Genomic DNA, 25716 nt, shown 5'->3' on the forward strand with positions numbered 1-25716 from the left:
ATCCTACTCGACATTCACAAAATGCCATCTGTCATTTGCCAATATAAAGATAATCACAATTTAAGGGGTCTGGGGAAGCTGCCAATGACATTTAATTAATAAGTGCTGCAATTATTTTAAGTTATTATATAGTTATATATAGTTTGTATCAATAACAACCTTATGTTATCAAGTGTTAGTTGTTAGGCAGTGATGTCTTTTATTTCGTTTATTGGTGTTGATTTAACTTGTATTCAGGAAAGTAACCGTGACAGATCAACATATGTCCATAATCCTTATTATGTCATGTCTTGCTTTTTGTATGTCAGAGCTAAGTGATTTCTATACAGTTCATACTATAATGGGGAAGGTCCCCATAGGCTTGGCTAACTTTTTTTGATCGAGGGATATTCCTTCGATCGTTGTATTAAAATCCTTTGAATCGTTCGATTCGAAGGATTTAATCGTTCGACCGAAGGACTTATCCTTCCATCGTTCGAGCGAACGATCTGCGCTAAATCCTTCAACTTCGATATTCGAAGTTGAAGGATTTTAATTCCTAGTCGAATATCGAGGGTTAATTAACCCTCGATATTCGACCCTTAGTGGATCGGCCCCAAAGTGTAAAAACCACAAAAACTCGCCAGGCAAAAGCTGTTGAGGTTCTATAGCGCTGCTCCCATTGACCTCAACAGATTTTACATGGCAGATTTTTGTATTAGAATTTTTAGAAAAAAAACCATTCATTTTTAAAGAAAAAAACAACGAAATTTGAATGTTAGTAAATATACCCCATTATGTTCATTTTAAAAATAATTTCTCATAATAGTTTGCATATTATGCTCAATAGACTAATATACTGTTACAAACATTGCAAAGCTATATTGACTTTATCATCAAAGCAATACGATTCTGTTATTTACTACCTTCACATATGCTGCATAAAACCCCCACAGCCCGGAAATTGACGGATGTTTTGTTGTATTAAAATCATTAGAAAATGCAAATATGTTGCATATCTCTTCTCAGAATTAAATTATGAAAGACTACGGGGATATAATCTGTGTATTCTGTTTTTCCAAACTGCAAATTGTGCTTTCTACAGACTGTATGCCATGGTATAATGTGCCCTTTCTAAAAATGGCAATTTAGATAGCAAAGTGACAACAGAGATAAATGATTCATGCTAATCCTGACTTTTAGAGAATACTGTATTCTGATTTGTGTTCAGTTTTGTAGAGAAAACTGGCTCAGTTGAATTTGACTTGTAGATTTGCAAATGATCCACCTTGATGTGCTTTTGATCCAAGGTTATTTACACACTGACTATCATATCACTGTGAATTCAATCATCTCTGCTCACAGTAGTTGCTATGTGGCTTCTAATTATTTCAAAGCATGGACGCCATTAGGTCTGACCCTTGACTCAGCCTTTATCTTGTACTTGGGTGAGTGCTGGGGAGCCAATTATAAGGTGCATGGCACTTCTAGTTAGCATCAGAATAGACATAATTGGCCAATTTTATCTTTGCTGTTAGTTACAGAATGTAGATTTGTCTTGTTGGGAGAATTTATACTTTTGTAAAGACTTCATAGTGACCATGGTGTGTTACTGGCAAATACTGTAATGGTACACATTTCATGTATATTTTTGCAATTCTGTTGTGAAAACATTATTTTTTTCCACCATCCTAAATAGATGAGGTTAGGGGGTATATTTATCAAAGAGTGAAGTTAATAGTGAGGTTCCGCCACTAGAGTGAAATTCCGCCACTTCCCATTCATTTCTATGGGGTTTTTAAAGGCGTATTTATCAAAGGGTGAAATTTCACTTTCACCAATTGATAAATACGCCTTTCAAAATCCCATAGAAATGAATGGAGAGCTGTGGAATTTCAGTCTAGTGGCGGAACTTCACTCTTTGATAAATTTACCCCTAAGTGTGAGTACTGCCAACTGGAAACTGGCAAATATAAAAGAGATACACCGTGGACCATGGGGAAGTCTCCAGTTATATGCAAATGCAAAATTATTCATTCATGCACCAATCATGGGGGGGGACTTCTGGTTATGCATAGTGGAGTGCAATGACTGGCCTAAAGCTCCCAATAGACGCGACGATTCTTCTTGCCGAAAGACCGATTATAGGGAAGCCCGACCAATCCTTCGAAATTATCATGCGGTTAGTGGGATTCGAACGATCATACATCTTACGATTTTTCGGCCGACATCTGTCAGGAAATTGATCGGCAAGGTCAAAAAATCTTTGTCGGCCCCAGTGCAATCTATCTATGTTTGCAGGGCCAAGCAGGCAGCTCCCCTTTGTTTTCTTGGCAAATTGGTCTTTTGAATTGATGGTCAATTCGTACGATCGTACGATCGTTCTGAGAAGATCGTGGTCTCACGATCAGGATCTGATCTTTTAAAAATCTCAACATCTATGGCCAGTTTAAGGCTATTTAAACTTAGTGCACCATGTATTCTTCTAATGAATAGTGATGGCGAATCTGTGCTTCACTGAAAAATTCAAAAATTTACAGTGAAGATTGAAAAACGTACGAATAGCATTGAAGTCAATGGGCGTCAACATAAATTTGACGTGATCGACAATTTTTATATGAGCGGCTATTTGGTCCAAGTGTATTATAGGCAATGGACGTCTGAATAATTTTGACGCGCTTCAAATTTTTTATTTACTAAACTCAACTTTTTCTCACTTTATTAAATAAACAAAATTCAAACAAACTGCCAAAGCCGATTCACCTTAATTTACCAAGAAGATTTCTCAAAAAAATCAGTACAACTAAGATCGAGCGTCAATTTGAATCATACAACTTTTTCAAATTGTCACTCCGAAAACTCAAAATTATCGGATTATCAAATGAAACAAACAGCCCAAAACTATTGTGAATCTTGAAGGTAAAAAACATGTTCCAATTGTTAAAGGGACCATCTGCCATTGACTTCTATGTGATTTTGACAGGTTTTAGCTGCAGTATTTTTCGGATTCAAATTTTTAACATAATAAATCTCAAAAAATTCACGTTTTTTTTCCTACAAAAATTCAGATTTTTCCCCTTTAAATCTCAACTCGAAAATTGAGGCTTAATAAATAGCCCCCCAGCTGTAGCCTGTATAAAGAGTGTACCATAAAACTGTATAAGGTTAGGTATTCTTCTGTATTGAACAATACTCTACAGAAAAATGTAATGTATAGTAGTAAGTTATACGTTTGTAATGTTTTAAGCCTGACAGCTTTTAAAATCTGGGAATTTGTGATCTGATTTACACTGAAAGGACATAGAGCTAAAACTCTTTGTGGATATATGCTTTTATTTTCCAAATTGCTACATACTAGCCAGACGTTGCCAAGCCAATTATAGCATAAATAGGAAACAAACTTGTTATGGTTTACTTCTTCCAAGGGAAAAGGAAAATATATTTGCAGAGTGTCCAGGAGGAATAAAGGTATGGAATTCATAATGAAAGAAATAAAAAAAAACGTTGATTTTGATTTGGCGTTAATGTATTAATGCATTTCAAATCAACTTGTAATTTAGTAATTTCCTGACAAATAAGTTGAGTTTGAGAAATAAATAGAGGCCATATGATTTGCATTAGTAACAATAACTATTTTATGCAGTGCAAACATTCAGTGTGATTTATTTCTTAGCAAAAGTAATGTTCATGGGATATATAGGGCACGATTAATGTGATATTTAATTACACAGAACGCTTAAAAGCTCTCCTCGGCGCAGTGTCATTGATCAGTTGTGCATGCTTTCAAACTCAAAAGTGGTCAGTAATGTAAACCAATCTTTTTCTGGTATACCAGCTACACTATTTATTTCTAAAAGAAATATTTGCAAAGTGTTTGCGGAAACTATGTTTACCGAAACAGTGTTTTGGGAGATTTCAAATAATGCCTTTTTTTGGTATGGCTTGTCTGTATGCTTTAGAACTGTTACTAATACATATATCTTTACAGTTCAGTAGGGTTGTGTACTGTCAATGTGATTAGTGTGAAGGCACAAGAGAACCAACAATAAAGTTAATTCAGTATGAGATTTAGGTGTCGGGGACAATAAAAAAATATTCTAGGTTGATGATGTGATTCAATTTAATCTTCAGTAGAAGGCACATAGGTAAGTGGCGAAACTGAGTGATTATGATATTATCACCAAAATATTTGGGGATATATGAGTTTACAGGTGAGTTTTTGACTCCTAAAAGAGTATCCCTTAAAGATAGTATCACTTTAAGAGTGGCTACTAGTAGTACAGGTATGAGACTTGAAAGGGGCACATTTACTAAGGGTCGAATATCGAGGGTTAATAAACCCTCGAATTCGACCCTAGAATTTAAATCCTATGAATTCGAATTAGAAGGATTTACCGCAAATCCTACAATCGTTCGATCGAAGGAAAAATCGTTTGATCGAACGATAAAATCCTTTGAATCGAACGATTCGAACGATTTTAAGCGAAGGATTTTTCTTCGATCAAAAAAAGCTTAGAAAACTGATGGGGAAGGTCCCCATAGGCTAACATTGTACCTCGGTAGGTTTAAACTGCCGAAGTATGTAGTCAAAGTTTTTTGTAAAGAGACAGTACTTCGACTATCGAATGGTCGAATAGTCGAGCGATTTTTACTTCGAATCGAAGTCGAAGGTCGTAGTAGCCTATTCGATGGTCGAAGTACCCAAAAAAATACTTCGAAATTCAACGTTTTTATCATTCAAATCCTTCACTCACGCTTAGTAAATGTGCCCCTTGGTGTTTGCCAAATAAAAGATCTTTCCATAATTTGGATTTCCATACCTCGGACTGTTTTGCGACCAATATAAATTCATTCAGCCTGGTTAACATTAAGTACAAGGTACTATTTTATGATTGCAGAGAAATTAAAGGAAAACTATACCCCCCAAATGAATACTTAAAGGACCAGTAACAGCAAAAAAAAATTAAAAAAAATTCGTTAGTATGCTATGAAAAAAAGACATGAACACATATTAAACTTTAAAGTCGCTAAGTCTTTATTAATAAATAACTTACCGAAACTCCGCTTTTGCTCCTCTTCAGAAAAGGCACGGCGCTCCATTTCTTCTCCCTGCCTTCCTTATAGGAGATAGCCAGGGAGGAGAAATCGAGCGCCGCACAATGGATTGTCGCCCTGTTGCCATTTCTAAAGAGGAGCGCAAGTGGAGTTTCGGTAAGTTATTTCTTAATAAAGACTTAGAGATTTTAAAGTTTAATATGTGTTGGCGTCTTTTTTTCGTAGCATACTAACCAAATTTTTTTTACAAAATTTTTGCTGTCACTAGTCCTTTAAGCAACAGATTGTTTATTTTACATTAAGTGGCATATTAAAGATTCTTACCAAAATATATATATATATTTAAAGGAAAACTATACCCCCAAAATGAATACTTAAGCAACAGATAGTTTATATCAAATTGAATGACATATTAAAGAATCTTACCAAACTGGAATATATATTTACATAAATATTGCCCTTTTACATCTTGCCTTGAACCACCATTTTGTGACTCTATCTGTGCTGCCTCAGAGATCACCTGACCAGAAATACTACAACACTTAGGGGCAGATTCACTAAGGGTCGAATTTCGAAGTTAAAAATACTTCGAAATTCGACCCTCGAATTGAAATCCTTCGACTTCGAATATCGAAGTCGAAGGATTTAGCGCTAATCCTGCGTTCGATCGATCAAAGGATTTTTCGTTCGATCGAACGATTAAATCCTTCGAATCGAACGATTCGAACGATTTTAATCCAACGATCGAAGGAAAATCCTTCGATTAAAAAAAGGTTAGCAAACCTATGGGGACCTTCCCCATAGGCTAACATTGACTTCGGTAGGTTTTATCTGCCGAAGTAGGGGGTCGAAGTTTTTTTTAAAGGGAAAGTACTTCGACTATCGAATGGTCGAACGATTTTTACTTCGAATCGTTCGATTTCGTTCGAATTCGAACGAATTTAACCAATTCGATGGTCGAAGTACCCAAAAAATACTTCGAAATTCGAATTTTTTTCATTCGAATCCTTCACTCGAAGTTAGTGAATCTGCCCCTAACTGTAACAGGAAGAAGTGAGGAAGCAAAAGGCAGAACTCTGTCTGTTAATTGGCTCATGTGACCTTACATGTGGTTTGTATGTGTGCACAGTGAATCGTACGATCTCAGGAGGCGGCCCTTATTTTTTAAAATGGCAATTTTCTATTTATGATTTACCCAATGGCACATACTACTACAAAAGTATATTATTATGATAATGGTTCATTTACATGAAGCAGGGTTTACACATGAGCTGTTTTACTCAGTATCTTTTAATAGAGACCTACATTGTTTGGGGGGTATAGTTTTCCTTTAAGTTTTCCTTTAAGTAAATATTGCCCTTTTACATTCCTTGCCTTGAACCACCATTTCGTGATGGTCTGTGTGCTGCCTCAGAGATCACCTGACCAGAAATAATGCAGCCCTAACTGTAACAGGAAGAAGTGTGGAAGCAAAAGACAGAACTTTGTCTGCTGATTGGCTCATGTGACCTAATATTTATGGTTTGTTTGGATTGTTTCATAAGATCCCAGGGGGGGGGGCGGCCCTTATTTTTTAAAATGGCAATTTTCTGATTCCTGTCACTGTGTTACTTTGATTCAAACTATTCAAATTCGGACAAATACGGCCTATTCACCCGCAGTAAAAAATGTACAATTTTTAATACATTTCAGTTGCTCTTTTTTTCTAATTTTGAAGGTATGGGGGTAAAAAAAAACTCCCATTACTTCGAAATTTGACCCTTGATAAATCTGCCCCTTAATGTTCTCCTTTTTTCTTCTTTCTGTTCTGTAACTTTGCTAAAAGAGAGAGACCGCACAGATATCTATCAGTTATTGTGGCCACATTTCCCAACTAATATTTTAACAAGGAACAAATATTAATATAGATGCAAGTTATACAACAAATGGCAGTGTGTTGGGAGTTTCCTTAAATGAGAAAGATCTAGGGGTTTTTGTAGATAACAAGTTGTCGAATTCTGGGCAGTGTCATTCTGTGGCTACTAAATCTTGCATAAAAAAGGGCATTAACTTAAGGGATGAAAACAAAATTATGCCTCTTTATAGGTCCCTGGTAAGGCCTCATCTGGAATATGCAGTGCAGTTTTGGACTCCAGTCCTTACGATGGATATAAATGAGCTGGAGAGAGTGCAGAGGCCTACAACTAAAGTGGTTAGAGGAATGGAAGACTTAAATTATGAGGGTAGACTATTATAGACAAAAAGCAGGGGACCTTTTTACCCATAAAGAGGTCCACCGTACCAGAGGCCACCCCTTTAGACTAGAAGAAAAGAACTTTCATTTGAAGCAACGTAGGTGGTTCTTCACAGTCAGGACAGTGAGGTTGTGGAATGCACTGCCGGTCGATGTTGTGATTACTGATTCTGTTAATGCCTTTAAGAGTGGCTTGGAAGATTTCTTAGACAGACACCACTTGTTTTGTGGATTTTTAAGTGTATAGCCACATCAAGATCAGCATAGAAGCAAAGATATTTTCAAATCATTGACGCAGCTTATTTTTATTTGTTGTAATGCTTTTTACTTCCCTGAAAGGATTTTTCTTCTGGTTTCTTAAAATATGTTTTAGCTGAGGCTACCTAACCAGTGTCTCCTTGGCTGTTGCTGAACTGCAACCTCCAGCACACTCCTATCAGGACATGCTAAGAATTATAACATTATAAGAACAGCTGGAAGCCCAGGGGAAACTGTCTCTATTTTAAACATAGTCAAAACTGCTCTGAAAAGGTTACACTTAGACTGCGTGCCACCTGCCCTACAACACACAGACTTTGGCAATCATTTCATCTTGGTATTATGAGAACAATTCCAAGAGGAAGAAAGGCAGACTCCTGTGTGAAAGGAATTCCCTGCAGCATTTTACCACAGAGATAATACCACTGAAGCTCGAAAGTATGCACAAAATAAATCTAGCGGTTTGACTTGAATGAAAAAAAATGGAAGAGTGTTTCTGCAGACTGATAGATGGAAAATGCTTAGCTCTCAAAACTGAAAATAGTTAGAAAACTTCTTGGCTTGAAAATCTTAGCCAAACCATTAAGAACAGCCTGTGCTAAAAATTACAGGTATGTGAAAGCATTAATCACTATACTTAGCTTCTTCTGCTGCCGAGTGGGCTGCTACCTTTGTTCTCATGAGACTTTGGTTTCTGTCCCTGATGCCCTTGTTGACAGAAGGTTTTAGCTGAACTTTGGTACCTGAGACTGGGCATGGAACTTAATATAAGCAATGCATTCACCCTTCCCTGTGGACTCGGCAGATAACCAAGATGCACAGTAACTGGCAGGGTGATAATTTCAGCTAGGAATTAAACTAAAATATTAGCTATATCAGTCATGTGATGTTGCTAGCATCCCTTAGATAATTTTATGATCTATATAGGTGTAAACCTTCAAAAATGTTAATATTTAACAAACACTAGCGCAAATTTGCTCTAGTACACCTCTGGCTTCCATATTTGCCAAAGGGGTTTGAAACAGAGTCATCACAATTCTGAAACCTTCCATATCATTTGATTAGCACTAATTTGGAAAGGTCTAAGCACTGCTTCATTACGTTGAACTTTCTTGAAGATTTGCAAATATCTGACATAGCAAAACTTAGCCACATCCCTACTCCTAAATAGGCACATGACAGATGCAAGGGACTATAATAAGCAAACAGTGTCCTCCAAAGTATACAAGGCCAACCATGACTAACAAGTAATGTTTCTAATTGTTTGTCAATAGCATAGACATTCAACTGCCTTTACTGATCATATGGTTTGGTTTTCTTGGTTTCATGAATAAGAGACAATCATTTTGTGCTCGGTGCTGCTCCTGTAGAGTATGGGGCTTTGGGTTTAATTCTGACCAGGACTATAACAGCACAAGACATAATGTTCTGAGTGTGTTAATTGGCCCCTGATGAAATTCACCCTTGTGTATTGATGGTGAGTTGGAGTTGGAGGTGCCTGAAGCAGTGCTTGGGGGTAGCCTAGTCTGAAGGCTGGTTTGGGAGAGATTCGCTGAGAACAACTAAAATGTATTCATAAGTCCATCATTTTGTTATTATCTAAGCAAATAGGAGGTATCGTGATCAAAATGATGGTCCTGGAACTCAGAAGACAGAACTCTGCTGTTGGGAAATCCCTTCTCCTTTGTTAAAACCACATGTTACACCATTGCCCCTAATGTCTAATGACTTCATGACTCCATGGCCATATCATCCCACCCCTTTATAATATTTATAAAGAGAGCTTGGAAGGAAAAATTCAATAAACATTGCCATATTGTGTAGCAATGGTAGGGACTAGTGTGATTGATTCCAATCAGAGCTCCTCCCAAAATGCCCTTCTGAGCAACTTTTTAGTATACAATAATTACAGTACAATTGTGAATGCTTTTAAAATACACATTTTTTGTTTTTAAACGTTGTTAAATAATACAATTGGACAACCATTTTGGCCATATATTAGGCTAATAACTGAGGATGGAAATTCACTGATGCTCATTAAAAAGCCTCCATTGATGTAAAGAAACAAGAACGTGACTGTTACCCAAATTCTTTGCAGATAAACTGTCCACAGTCTTGAACAAAAATATTTATATTGCTTGTGGTATAGACAGCACAAGTCATGCATTGTCATTGGGAACTCACTTTTGTGATGTTACTTTGTGTTTTGAAGGCTAGTGTTCATAGCAGCTGGAAATGGGCTGCTGTCCAACTTTTCTGCACCTGTGCAAACACTGCCAGTAAGAAGTGTCCCCAGGAAACAAGGATTTTTCACAACACTTGAGTGAAGTGTGGCATAGAATAGGCCTTCTCCAGAAACAAGCTAAACAGCTGTACATCCTCTAGGCTGTTGGTTAGGTATCCCCACCCCTGCTGTATGCTTGGAAGATAAAAGTAATACAGCTGAACCAACTGAGCTGGGCCAGAGTGATTTGAATTGCCCCTGCTTTATACAGAAATGTGATACTTGGTGCAGTGGATTTGGCATGCAGATATACAGAGGGAAAGGAATACTTGATTACTTCCTATCAGGGCACTATACAAATCTACATATGTCATAGAATTATTATTAGGTGGCTATACAAATGGTAAACCCTGCAAAAAAACAGGTAACAACATGTATTTCTTTCCTTTTTAACACATTTCCTTATAAACCTATTCGTATTTTAGTAATAAAGATGCAAATTTCTATAGTAGCATAGTAAATAAGGCTGGAAACGGTTGTGGCAATTGTACTTAAATTCTCTATACGTAATAAGATATCATCTCCTTCCTGACCTCAAGTCATTTCACTGTATTTTGAAAAGTTATAGGTCGAAAATTATCCAGCACATTTTTTAATCCACATCATTGTCGTGTTTTAAAGGGGAAAAAAAATCAGAATTTTTAGATTAAAAAAAAAAGTTGAATTTTTCAAGATTTATTATGCTCTGAAGCTGCTAAAAATTTTAATCTGAAAATACTCCAGCTAAAACCTGTCGAAATCATATAGAAGTCATTGGCAGATGGTCCTGTTGACACTGGTTTTTGTTCAATAATCCGATAAATTTGAATTGTCAAGGCAACAATTTCGATAAAATTTGTCAAGACTTCAAATTGCTAGTAAATTAAGCCAGATCGTGGATAGGAGTTTGGGTGAATTTGTTTTAATTAAAAAAATAAAATAAAACGTGTTTTAGTGAATATGCCCTGTATTGAGGGACTGCTACAAGTACTACAAGGGGAGGTCTATTTACTAAAACTCGATTTTTTCAGATTTTTTTTTTAAAAACAAATTCGACGGAACTCACATCCATTATCTGGCTTAGTTTACTTACAATGCCGATTGAAAAGTTTTCTTGCCGCAAAAAGTCTCAACAAAATCATGCGACAATTCAAATTGTGCGACTTTTAGGATTTGTTGCTGGGAAACTTTAATTACTATTGAACAAAAACCAGAGTCAAACAGCCTGAAACTATCAAGAAGTCAAATCATGAATCATGAAGTCAAAAAACATGTTGCAAATGTGAAAGGGACCATCTGCCATTGACCTCTACATGATACAGGTTTAGATGAAGAATTTTTGGATTTCGATTTTTAGCAGCTACAAATTCGGATGTTCTCCCTTTAAAACTCGACCAGAAAAATTTGAGGCTTCATAAAAAGGCCCTTCAGTGTATAAGAAGAACTTAGATTTATGCAGTATACTCGCGTAGCTTTACTTATACTCAGGCTTTAATTCTTTCTGTTGTTGTTGTTAAGCATATTAATAAATCATCAGCATTGACCTGTCATACACAGTGTATGATCTTGCTATGTGCCAGGCTTAAAAATGGAAGGAACCATTAAAGACATTGGTTCTGTGCCATTGCCATGCTTAACTATCACAGAGCTTAATCACCTACTGAATGGAGAATGTGGCAGAGGAGAACACTAGCCGTCTACAAACATTCTCAGTGACACCATTGTCTATATCAGGGCTTTAGGTCATTACTATCTTCGTATTATCTCATCACTTCATGCAATGCTGCCAGGTTAGGCTAGTTTTTTTTAAAGGCTGTATATTATTAACTATGCTAATATACTTTGCTATGTGATACAGAACAGCACACGTTTTATGACATATCAAATTAATATGATCAAATAGCTGGAGTCTTACTCCTATTATTGCATTTTGTGAAACAATATGCACAAATAATTGATTTATGCATCCATTCCCATCTAAGCATATTAGGGTAGCCCTGACCAAGGGTGATTGAGACCCCCTGAATATATGGCATCTCATAAACTCTGATCTGATGTTCAAGTTGTAGCAAAGTATAATCCTGCAACTTCAGTATTATTTGTAATAAATATCTACAGTATATTGCAAGTACAAGAAGGAGTGAGACAATGAAAGCAAAAGTTTAATGGGGGAATGTAATTGTTTCATTAGCACAAAAAACGTTAGCAACCAAGATCGTCATTGTTTGTGTCCTTTTTGACTTCTGAGACCTTCCTCGCAAAGTAATAAAATGTTGCAATCGCAAAGTGATTCTTGAGACAAAATATTTAACGAAACTCCAGAGCAAGTGTTAACGCTAACCTTTTCTTAGCAGTAAGAGAGATTGATTTTACATTGCAAACAGCGCTAAAGATTCGCAAAATAACTATTTTAAACTACACTTGTGATTTTAATTGCATTGAGTAAATGCAAAAAATATTGCTCCTAATTAATAGCCATTTTTTGTCCGTGTAAGGTAAAAGTAGCATAATATAAACATTTTGCTAGATTTCCCCTTTTTTTCCGTGATACCGCTATTTTTCCCCCCATACGGCATTACAGCCAAAGGAGTCTTCTTAAATTCAGTTATTGTTTTTAATGTATCCTGACAGTGTGATTTAATGTAAAACATTTTGCTAATCTAATTTTAGACGCATTTTAGTGTCAAAAGAGAAAAATCTGTACAAAAATAGTTTATGAGATGTTACATTCTGCAAATATTGTAAGGAACCAGTATTCTGAAATGCCTGACACATTATTAATACAGTCTGCACCTGCTGGCATGTTAAATTGCATTAACATGTGTCTGCTACGTCTACTGGCTTGCTCAACATCAGATAAGCAAATGGAAATAGGGGAAGGAGTCGTTTTGAGGCAAAGCAATTTATAAATAGCCTTTGCACCTTAGGGCTTTCTACTAAAGGAACTGCAGCTGTTTGTACAAAGTCCTACACACAAAGTAATGTTTAGCTGGCTGCTATAAATAGGAATCGGATTTACAGCAGGGAAAATAGGTATTTTGCCCTGGGGCCTTAGTTGTAGTAGGGCCCCTCGGGCCGAGTTGCTCCTGGTAAAAGTATCAATTACATATTAAAATGTACAAAAATGTTATAATGATGTTCGTGTTTTGTCAAGGTGTCCAACCTGTGGCCTGTCCACCTAAGGGTTCTTGGGAATAAAAGTAGCTGGGCAGTACAGCATTGTATAACACACTGATGATTTGGACAATAGCCTTTATCAAGCTTGAAAGAGAGCTGAGAGAGAAAGATAGCACGGCATAAATATATGTGTGTTGGAAACCTAGTAACATCAACATAAGGCCAAGAAATTAGACTTAGCAGATAATTGTTCATTGCTTTACTCGTGCAACACACACAAATTAATTGGACAATTCAGTTACTGTTTTATGTGCAAAATTATAATATATAAGATTATAGGTACATGACCTGGAACTTCAGTGGCCTGTACAGAGGCCATGGCTTGCTACAGAGTGATACGACATACTGGGCAAACTTGCTGGGTCAATTCAAGTTTGTAGGGTTGGCATCTTTTCTGAAAAAAAGAAAAAATAACAACTTTCCTTCATTATTTGTCACTATTCAAACATGTGCATATAGGGGCAGATTTATCAAGGGTCGAAGTGAATTTGAGGAAATTTTCGAAGTAAAAAAAAAATTCAAAGTCATTTTAGGATATTTTGGACCATCGAATAGGATACTACGACTTTGAATTTGATTCGAATTAAAAATAGTTCGAATATTCGACCTTTCGATAATGAAAGTAATGTCTCTTTAATAAAACTTCGACTTCAATACTTCGCCAAATTAAACCTGCCGAAGTGCTATGTTAGCCTATGGGGACCTTCTACAGCATTTTTCTAAGTTTTTGAAGTTGAAGTAAAAATCGTTCGATCGTACAATAAAATCGTTCGAATCGTTCAGTTCGAAGAATTTAATAGTTTGATCATTCGATTTTACTTCGATGAAAAAAAGTTTGAATTCGATATTCGAATTCGAAGTATTTTAATTCGATGGTCGAATTTCGAAGTATTTTCAACTTCGAAATTTGACCCTTGATAAATCTGTAATTTGTGCCTGTCACAATGAGAAAATACTGGTCAGGCAGCAAACCTATGCATTGCCTTATTTTATTAAAGGAAAACTATACCCCCAAAATTAATACATAAGCAACAGATAGTTTATATCAAATTAAGTGGCATATTCAAGAATCATACCAAACTGGTATATATATATATTTAAGTAAATCTTGCCCTTTTACAACTCTTGCCTTGAATCACCATAACGTGATGGTCTGTGTGCTGCCTCAGAGATCACCTGACCAGAAATACTATAACTCTAACTGTAACAGGAGGAAGTGTGGCAGCAAAAGACAGAACTCTGTCTGTTAATTGGCTCATGTGACCTAACATGTATAGTTTGTTTGGTAGGTTTGTGTGCACTGTGAATCATACGATCCCAGGGGATGGCCCTTATTTTTTAAAATGGCAATTTTCTATTTAGGATTACCCAATGGCACATACTACTAAAAAAGTATATTATTATGAAAATGGTTTATCTACATGAAGCAGTGTTTTACATATGAACTGTTTTATGCAATATATTTTTATCGAGACCTACATAGTTCGGGAGGTTTTCCTTCATTCCCTGTGGGATGCACAAATTGTTATCAGGTCAGGTAATTCAGCCTAGTCATTTCCTTTCATAATCTGTTTTAATAATAAGTACCCTTTTTATATCTGATGCCTTTGTGGATTATTCTATCTAATATGCTTTCTGTATCAGTTTTAATCACTTGAAATATAGGAATTAGATCTAAATATTAGTCTCTCTGCCCCTAAAGTTTAATGTATTGAATATTTTTAGTTAATGCCCTTGTTTATTAAGAAGACTATGGTTAAAGCTTTGTGTGCAGGCACCCTTTGTCTGGGTATCCCAGTATACAGTAATACCTGTAATATTATTAGGCATTATTATTAGGCATTAAAAAAGAAGATAGAAAGGCTAAAAGAACCCCCCATTAGCCTATACTATTTTATTAACTAAATATTTTTGATTGCAATATATTGACGGGTGAATAGTTACTATATCTACAGATATATCCATCTTGTCCGAGCTTTTACAAAGTGGTAAACCTTATAGGTTACACTGGGAGTCCATGGCAATGTTTTTCTCCTATTGTACAGGGACTGTTGGACTTGGCTCTTCCTGATTGTCTTTGGGATTTCGTGGTGTAACACCCATTCCCATAACCGATTCTTATGTGTATAAAATGCACTCATGCAGAGACATTGCATTAAATGGTAATAGTGTGTTTCCAGATCATGTTAAACCTAGGAACACTCTAGAAAAAACAGAAGACCTTCACTAATTGCATATAATTTACATGCATCAGTGCAGCCAAGCAACCTGCACTAATTAGAGATATTCCTTATAATATTATAATATAATAACATAATATATACCAGAATGAGACATTTTGGCACTTGTGCTAAACCCTACCTTATGGGCAACAACATGTTTGACGATACCTTTTAACCTGGAGTCAGTGTGAAGTGTTTGTATCGTGTAAGAACTGGAAAATGTCTTTGCCTATATTTTCTGTGGATGTTTTGTCGCCCACCCTGGAGGATGTTTACTGCGGGCGACAAAACTTCCCATGTGCCATTGCTGTAAATAGTTTGCCTAACATATGAATATATCTTCTCTTTGTCTTACAGAGTTTACAGGTTTAGTCACTGGCACATAATCAGATGCTGCTTCATCCAAGGGTTGATCAGCATCTGACAAAGCTCTGTATTTGTCAGTTACCTGGGAATCTAATCAATCGGTAACTAGTACCTGTATTGAGTTACTGCTAGTGCCAGGCTCATTATCCTGTCATAGTAGATGTAGAAAATGATAAGGCTTTGTCACTCGCAAACACAATTATTGCTAAAAATAGACAGAGGCATTCAATATGATTGTGGATTTCAGGGAGTGAGCAATTGTCCAAGGTTTGTATGACTCATCCAGAGGGCCTAAGTCTGCCTACACGTAGCTGTCAGCTTACTGATTGCCATCAACTCCTCTCTCTCTGTTTGATAAAATATTCATGCATTTTCACTGCTCTCAGCAAGTACTATTGATTTCTTGTGTAAACGCTGCTATATTTAGTCTAGACAAATGGAATGTGGATTGCTGCTGAATAAATTGGATTGAGGGCTGGGTCCCTGCATGCTTCTAAGTTCCAATCCAGGGCTATTATTTATAATCAAGGATAGTTTTTCTTGAGTTAAAGGGTGATTTTTCACCACCTAATGATTGGTCTGGAAACCAAACAGATGAGACACAATCTTTTCAGCTGAGAAAAAAGGGCGGAAAGTCAAAACATCTTTTTTGCTTTTTGATGGCAGGAAAAAAAGACTTGATAGTACGTCTCTTACGGTATATCCTTCTGATAAAATGCTTTCTTGTTGGCTTCTGTTTTGTGTGCATTTCTTAAAAGGAATGGGTGTTTTATGCACAGTATATGTATATCTAAAGAAATGCCAAATATAATATTTCCTTTATGTTTCAATGTCTACCTTTGGTAGAAGCCTTGTAGATACATGGAAACATCCACTACTTTGGCAGGTAATCTAATGATCTTTTGGCTTCAGACCAACAATGGTATCATAAAAGGGGCATGTGCCGATCTGTAGGAAGAGGACAACATCTATAGCACTTGACTAAAGTTTGTTAGATAACTGTTGAATTACCAAAGATATACACAGTAGATCAAGCAGTTCAAAATATATATATGTGCCACTAAGCTGTCAAGTCAGTTGATACTGTGTATGGCTAACCTAACTGGGCTATGTGTAAAGTGCTTCTATGATTAAAGAAAGTCCTTAAAGTGCCATTGACTGCAGTAGACGTTGCTCATTAAACCAGCAGACACATAACTTTCTAAGTCTTCTTTTTAATTTACATCCATTAAATGGAATTGCCCTGCAAACGTTAAGTTTCAGAAACAAGGCTCAATAATAGCCAAGGGAGTGATGAGATACCAGTGTTGACTGCTATCCCATGGTAAATGTTGAATACTGCTTGACGAAAGGGCATTGCATCTACTAATAATTCCCTATACGATACTCCACTTGAAATCACTATGTTGTGCTGCTTTTACGTTTATAACAATTTAACTGCAAGGTGGCTGAACCGTCTAAACCAAGCACCAGGCATATTACAAAGGAGAGGAGGTGGGTACACTGGTGCAGTTGTAAAATTTCTACACATATTTAACCTCATACCCATGAGCACTAAAATACTTGAGCCCATCACTCTGAGCCTTCTCTTTAAAACAGTCGACTGCTCCACTTAATCACCCTTTGATACAGTAGCTACCCAGTTAAACACATAGGTCATGTCCTATATACAGATGAGTGTTTTAGACGTTTTAGGCCATTTTAGTCCTGCCCCTGCAGCTCTTAAGATTTGTGTACAGGGTTATTGAGACTTCAACGACGTCACACAATGTTCTGAGGTGGTCATTGAGCTATTTAGTTCAAAGGAAAAGTTATGGGCCTGGAGATATGGTGCTTCCATGACCAGCAAAAAAAGGAGGGTCCAGTATTGCCCTGTAGCTCTTGAAAATATATATTCAGGTTTGGTGCCGTGGTAAAATCATCTATATAAAACTAGTGCAGGTATGGGACCTGTTATCCAGAATGCTCAAGACCTGGGGCTTTCTGAATAACAGATCTTTCAGTGATTTGGATCTTCACACCATAAGTCTACTAGAAAATCATGTAAACATTAAGTAAGCCCAAAGGCTGGTTCTGCCACCCATAAGGATTAATTATAATATATATAATACACAAAAGCCACGAATATCTTGTAAATTATATCCTTATAAACGGTGAGTTCTGATGTCATCAGTTATAAACGGTGAGTTCTGATGTCATTTCTGTCACATGACTCACTAAAATGTGTGTATTATAATAAATAAAGTACCCCCAGTTGCAAAATATGAGGATATTAGAAGTTATCTCGGAGTTCCATGACCTGTATAAAAACACTCGGCCTTGGTAACTTATAATATCCTTTTTTACCCTATTTTACAAGAGGGGGTACTTTATTCACTATATATTGCCATAGGTAGATTGTAGACAGCATCCACCATACATACATATTCCCATGGTAGTTTATAAACAGCATACACCAGAAACTGGCAATGATTTGCGAAACATAATGGATGAGGATGCATGAGGATGATATGTCTCAGAAAATTATACTCCCATATAAAGCAGCACAGACAGTGCTTCTGGGATCTAGTATGGCAACCTGCTAACCTATTTGTTCTTGGCTTTACAGCTGACTGTTGAATATTATGCTACTGTAACTCACACAAGGGAAAATTCCAGTTCTTGTTTCTGTTGTGTGCGTTCAATAAAATGAAAAGCAAAGGATACATTTAAGGTAGAAATAAAATACATTTCTAAAAAAAAAAATGTTCAATGAATCCTGATAAGACGTTATCTACTGCTATTGTTGAAATGTATTTGCTGTTACAATTTTAATTTTCCTCTATGGCAGCGGTTGTTGGACTTGTTCAGTTCCAGTACACTTTGAGAGGTACAACTTTTGGTTAGGGCCCCATTAGCTCATAACAAAACCAGACATCTAGGAAAATATCAATGTATTAGTACCTGTATTCAGTTTAGAACAGGAAAAACATTTTCACACCAAATCAGTATTACAGATGTTATTGGATTTCAGAGGGAAAAGGGATATTTGCACAAGAGTTGGTGGAAGAGTTAATGTGTAAATAAGTAATTAGTAAATAGCAATCATTTCCTGCTCTCTCTTATTTTGGGTCCTTGCCATAATTAATGAAATACGATATACGTAATACGATATTAGCTTATAAAAAGATAAATGGTTCAGCAGATCTATTGGACCATTTAAGATTAAAATTAGTATCTGGGCTAATTGTTGACAATTACTCTCGTTAGCAGTTGTTGGATGTTACTGTATATTCCCTTGTTTATTGTTTCAAGCATTAAACATGGCTATAATACAGTTCTCCTTTTGACACATTATACAGTCCCGTTGGCTATAGAACTAATCACATTTTTTTTAACATTTCATTAAGTACGATTTATTTAGAACTGGGCACAAATGCAAAGCAAGTTTGCTGTAGACTGGTGCTTACCTATAGATTTTAGCATGGATATTTGTCTTCAACTACTGTACATAACGATTTGCTCATTCATATTTTATGTGAAAGCTGATTTGACTGTGAGGTTATGCTGGAAGTTAAAGTTCTACTAGGTACTTTAGTTTGATAATTTCTGCAGAAGTATCCTTAGTTTTATTTATTTTTTATTTATTATTTATTTATTTATTTATTTTTGTCCAAAATAATGAATGAATGAACATGCACTTTGCTGTGACGTTAAAATTTCAAACTTTCATTTTCCTTTGCAACTTATAGTAAATTTTACTGACAGCCAGTAGTGTGGCCTTGCACAGTTATGTTCCCCAGATAGAAAGATAAGGATATTTTTTCTGATGGTATCTGACAGCCAGGTGTGTGCTGCTGCTTTAGCAGAACACAATTTACACCTGGTCAGTGTTTTATATACAGCATGTCACTTATTGTGAAATTCCTTCTTCTTGGGCAATTACCAGCTGTAGGATAGGTCACACATATCACACCCCAATGATAATTTCTAGGTATTATCAAGTTAAGTGGAACATTTTGCATGGGTTCCCTGGTCCCAAGGGGAATGTTGTCTTTAAAGCGTGTTCTATTTCTGGAGTTGTGCTGCTGCCATGTTTAATGACCCCAGAATATGGACAGATAGGACAACTTTGACCACTAAAGGTCAACCCAATGTTAAGATGTTTTCTACAAACCCATTTACCAAGTATATAAAGCTCCTGTTAATCCCCTAAATAGGGCTTTGGTAGTAAGTAAAGTGTATGTTTTTACAGGTTTTGATCATTCATTGCCATTGGTGAATTTATATTAAAGCAACTTTGTGTTCTTTATGTTCAACAGATATAAAGTCTGAATTTCCCATTGGCCTGGAGTCCATCTCCCCTTTAGACTTAAGGACTGATCTTAGGACAGCAGTGCCTGTTGGTGATCCAGGTCTGAGAGAGAAACAGCTGCAGCAGGAGCTTCTGATAATTAAACAGCAGCAGCAAATCCAGAAGCAACTTCTAATTGCAGAGTTTCAGAAGCAGCATGAAAACCTCACAAGGCAACACCAGGTCCAGCTCCAGGAGCACCTCAAGGTAATTCTGACAAAATTGCAAAAAGTTAGCCATACCATAGGGACCAATTTGGAGGCACAGACATCAAAAAGATGTTTAAGTTAAAACATGCGACCAATATCTGCTTCTAAGGCTGCCCACCGTCTGGAAAAATACCAACCTTTTGGTGTTATCATTCTTCAATCTATTTTCAAGCCATGCCACTGCTCTAGTTTACTAAAGCAATTGAAGTTTCAAGATCTCAACAGATAACTGTCAGGAAATGGGCTGTTCATTATTGACATCATAAGATATTAGAAATCATCTTGTATATCCACGTTCTGTATGTAACCCACTTGGTGCTGCATCTTCACTTCTCTAATAATATTCTTTTATTTAACGTTATTGCTTAATTTTTATCAGCTTTCAGTGAGTCAAGTGACATAAGTAACATAACTAAGCACCATGATGACATCATCAGCCCCAAAGGGACTCTTTTTTGGGTTTGTAAATTGTGAGCTCAGAGCAAATGTAGTTAGCCTAGAGCTAAAAACCAGGACAAACAAGTTCCCAAAGTGTGGTTTAATAGCATGGCTGCTATATAACATTGTTTGAGCTACCTTATTTTAGTTTACACTTAAAGGGTTCAATAAAGAGTGTGAGCAGAAGCATTTGTAGTTCCCGTTGTGTACTTACCAGCTTCACTACTCATCATAATGCAACAATGGTTGCAGCAGGAAAGTGTTAGATATCTGTCCGTTAAGTCAATGTCTCCAAATTTTGACATTATTTATTCTGTAGAGGGTAAGTTCTCAGTCACATTGATGGAAGCTTATCTGGATGACATAGCAATGAAATAATTGGACTCACATGGGAGTTCGCTTATGGTCACATAGTGTATAGACAGAGGACTTGGGAAAGTAACACAATAATGTGAATGTGTTTTTGCTCAGGCTGGGTATGCATTGCAATAAAAAGGCAGACTGTTATTGCATCAATCAAATAAGATCAGTATTCTGGCTGCTAAGCTATCTCTTAACAACCCATATTCATTATCAGCCACTAAACCCAGCCATGGGATGGTCTCACAAAAAAATACTTAGTTGAAGGGTTTGAGTATAAATCAAAATAACTGTAGTCTCATTACCAGCCAATGTTTATGTTGTTAAGTAATGACTTTGAGTGGTCAGGGAATAACCTAAAACCTCCAAACACCAGTTGTTATGGAGCCTGCTGCTGTCATCTGGGAACAAGCGCAAATTGCTGGATAGGTAAATCCAAGAACATTTTGTTTTTTACGCAACTCCACAGCATTTAGTGGAGTTGTGTGGTCTCTACCTTTGAAAGGCTTCCAAGAGGATCTCCTATAAGCATTTAATTTAACAGAGAATTTTCACAAACATGAAAAATCCAGTAGCAGAGGTCTTTGAGATTAACGGAGTTATTTATCAAAGTCCGAATTTTTCTGGTTGGGCTTTTAAAGGGGAAAACAATCATTTTTTTGTAGAAAAGTAGAAATTAGAATTACAGATTAATCCAAATTACCCTAGCAACCATGCATTGGTTTGAATAAAAAACTGGAATATGAATAGGAGAGAGTCTAAACAGAATGATCAGTAATGAAAAGTAGCAATAACAATAGATTTGTAGCCTTACAGAGCATTTGTTTTTTTTTTAGAAGGGGACAGTGATGCCCATTTGAAAGCTGCAAAGAACCAGAAGAAAAGGACAAATAACTATAAAACTAAAAAAAAATAAAATAATGAAAACCAATTGAAAAGTTGCTTAGAATTGGTCGTTTTATAACTTAATAAAAGTTACCTTAAAGGCAAACACCGCTTTAAGTCTGCTAAAATATAATTTAAACAGCAATTAAACAGAATAGGATTGCTTTGCACCCAATAAGGATTAATTATATCATAGTTGGGATCAAGTACAAGGTACTGCTTTATTATAACAGAGAAAATGGTAATCATTTAAAAAAAAAAATTTGAATTATTTGATTAAATAGAGTCTTCAGGAGCCTTCCTGTAATATGGAGCTTTCTGGATTAGGCATTTCTGGATAACAGATCCCGTACTTGTTCAAAATGTAGCCTGCATATAAAATCCCACAGATACAAGTGCTCCTTACACATGTTCAATTGTACACCCTTGGGGCTCCTGCACATGTGCCATGGGATTTCTAAATATATTCTTATATATTAAAGATTATCACTTAGTATCCCACTTGGCTCTGTCCCCTCTTCAGTTCAGTTCCTTTATACACACACAAATTTCTTCATGCAACTGATCATTCTGACCAGGGACTTATTGAGGCATCTGGGTCAACTGGAGCTGAACTCAAGGACTCTGCTCCTGACATTCTCTCTCCACCCCTCTGTGTGCCCCTCCCCCTTTGCCTCCCTCCTCCTTAACATTAAAGGAACAGTTCAGTGTGAAAATAAAAACTGGGTAAATAGATAGGCTGTGCAAAATAAAAAATGTTTCTAATATAGTTAGTTAGCCAAAAATGTAATGTATAAGGGCTGGAGTGAACAGATGTCTAATAAAACAGCCAGAATCCAACTTCCTGCTTTTCAGCTCTATAACTCTGAGTTAGTCAGCGACTTGAAGGGGGGCCACATGGTACATTTCTGTTCTGTGAGTTTGCAATTGATCCTCAGCATTCAGCTCAGATTCAAAAGCAACAGATATGACCCATGTGGCCCCCCCTCAAGTCTCTGATTGGTTACTGCCTGGTAACCAGGGTAACCAGTCTGTGTAAACCAAGAGAGCTGAAAAGCAGGAAGTAGTTTCTGACTGACATGTTATACATCAAATCACTCCAGCCTTTATACATTACATTTTTGCCTAACTAACTATATTAGAAACATTTCTTATTTTGCACAGCCTATCTATTTACCCAGTTTTTATTTTTACACTGAACTGTTCCTTTAAGTCTGACGGTTCAGTCAGGGTATGAGCTTGGGGTCCGGCCAGTGAGTGAACTTCAAACGGGGGAGCTGGGCCCATGTGGGGAGCAAGCTTGGGGTCTGGGCAGGGGAAATGGGCCTGGGTACGGTGCCCATGAAGGCCAGGGCCCACCAGGTTTTTTTCCCAGTGTCCCACTGGCACAGTCTGACATTGATTCTCTGACCAAGATCATTGGCAGTGTCGGACTGGATCAACGGGACACCGGAAAAAAAAGCTACACAGAGCCGGCGCTCCTGACCTCCCCTTCCCCAGACCAATGTCATAAAGAAGACGCAAAGCAGGTATTCCCCGGAGGGAGGGGGGAGGGGGCCCTCAGGTAGTGGGGGCCCTGATGTGGCCACCCTGGTGGGCACTGACCCCCTCTAGTCCAACCCTGATCATTGGTCTGTGTGATGACCCAACGCAGTGATGAATTGGCTGCACAGATTATGTATTGATGGTGAAAGATACAGTACTGCTGATAATTATACTTTGCATATGTGTATAATATCTAACCATTCAGTTAGATGCTTGAGACCAGCTTTATTCTGCAGAAAGCTGATAAAGAAGTTTTTGTTGTCAAAATTCACTTTCGCTTAGTACAATGGTTATTTAAAGCAACAAATGCTAAAATTTGATCTTGTATTTCGCTTAGGCTCAAAAAATGATTGTCCTGATGCCAGGTGGTGGCCCCAATAAATAAACTGTCCCAGTTTTCCAGCACCTCCTTAACCAGGCAACTTAATTTTCCTATATAAACCAAATTATTCCATTTGACAAAGGAGAGGGTGGGATTGCAAGAACCGTAATAATTGGATTTTGCAAGACGCATTACAACTTGTTTGATGTGATTGCACTTGTCAACCAGAGCATGCTACATTTATATACATGATTAATGCCTTCCCACCTCTTAAAGGCTGACGTTGTTTTTGATTTTCTGCAATTTGTCCCAGGGCCTCTCTCCTTAAACAAGCAATGGGGCAGCAAATTTCTTTAATTCAGCAAATCTATTTCCTGCATAGTTTGGAGCGTTGCTCATATTAACAGGGCTTCTTTTGTCATTCCCCTTGTCCGTTATCCAAAGAGGAAAAGAGTGACTAGGAATGTTTCTCTTAAGAACATTTACAACTGCCTGCGAATGGGTCCCCAGGGGATAGCTTCCATTAAGTTCTTTGCAAAGAAATGCCTTTTCCAAGAAAGCTCAGGTTTTGCAACTAAGCGAGCCAGAGATGTTTGTGACACGCTCTACAAGTAGTGTCCAACTTTCTGGCAGTGAAAGGGTGAACGTGTGCTTTAAACAAAAATATATATCACTGTGTACAAGTCCCAAGCAAAGTATTCAGTTCCATGGTCATGTTATTGTTTGTAATATAATAGCTTGCATCATTTATAAATGGTGTATCAGGCTGCAGCCGTCTTAGTTGTCTAGGATCTAAGATACGTGTTCTACTGAATGCAACATAAGCTCCATTTAGTTTTACTGTGTGTTTAACTCAAAGGATACCTTGTTTTGTTTATAAACAGTATATAACTTCTATCTATCTGTCTGTCTTTCTAGGCAATAAACAGACAAACAGTGGTAAAACAAATGCCTGGGTGTACAAAAAAGTCACATATAGAAAATATTTCTGCACAACACAGGGCTTGGAAAGAAAAGGACAAAGTTTATTATAATTATTAAATAAGAATCTAAGTTTTTTTCTACTTTTACTTTTTCTGCTCTACTACTTTTAGGAGCACAGAGAGATCATACAAACTAGAGCTGTATGAGGCAGTACAATATGCTTATGCCTTGATACTAGGGAAGCACCGAATTCACTTTTTTGGATTTGGGCAAACCCCTGAATCCTTCACGAAAGATTTGGCCAATTCCGAACCGAATCCGAACCCTAATTTGCATATGCATATGCAAATTAGGGGTGGAAAGGGGAAAATATTTTTACTTGCTTGTTTTCTGACAAAAAGTCACGCAATTTCCCTCCCCACCCCTAATTTACATATGCAAATTCGGATTTGGATTCGGTTCGGCCGGGTAAAAGAATTCGGCTGAATCCCGAACCGAATCCTGTATTAAGTGCATCCCTACTTGATACAGGCATAGGATACGTTATTCCGAAACCCAGTATCCAAAAAGCTCCGAATTACTGAATGTCCATCTACCATAGACGCCATTCTATCAAAATAATCCATAATTTTAAAAAATAATTCCCTTTTTCTCTTTTATAATAAAACAGTACTTTGTACTTGATCAAAATTAAGATAGAAACCAGCCTATTGGGTTTATTTAATGTTTACATGATTTACTAGTAGATTTATGGTATGAAGATCCAAATTACGGAAAGATCCGGTTTCCGGAAAACCCCAGGTCCCAAATTTTATTTTGATTACGAGTTTGTCAACACCTTTAATGGTTTAATTATAGACTTAAGAAGGGAAAATAATACAAATATATAACCAACTATAGCCCTTAAAAGCAGATTGTGTCCTCAGTGAACCTGGGGAACATGAAACACACTTGGGGATTAATTGGTTCTTCTTCTGGACATTATGCCAGAATGAAGTCCACTAGTGGGTTTGTTTGTGCACGGGGGGTTGCCCGAGCAAATTATATATATGCTGACCATCATATCCTGAGTCATGTTTAACACCATACAAAATAATCCAGATACACAGTTTCAGCAATGTAGTTTATGAGAACTATGATCTGTTTC

The 25716-nt window shown here is 36.9% G+C and overlaps 1 protein-coding gene across 3 annotated transcripts in view; it reads left to right on the plus strand.

Annotated features, from left to right (window-relative positions):
* Positions 1-25716, plus strand: part of hdac9.S (histone deacetylase 9 S homeolog) — a 273855-nt gene that overhangs the window by 186377 nt on the left and 61762 nt on the right. For all 3 annotated transcript variants that reach the window (XM_041567066.1, XM_018268554.2, NM_001085838.1), the window contains 1 exon segment: positions 19855-20093. In XM_041567066.1, coding sequence (XP_041423000.1) covers positions 19855-20093 — 239 coding nt within the window.

This window comes from Xenopus laevis, chromosome 6S (assembly GCF_017654675.1).
Source record: "Xenopus laevis strain J_2021 chromosome 6S, Xenopus_laevis_v10.1, whole genome shotgun sequence".
Lineage (NCBI taxonomy): Eukaryota > Metazoa > Chordata > Amphibia > Anura > Pipidae > Xenopus > Xenopus laevis.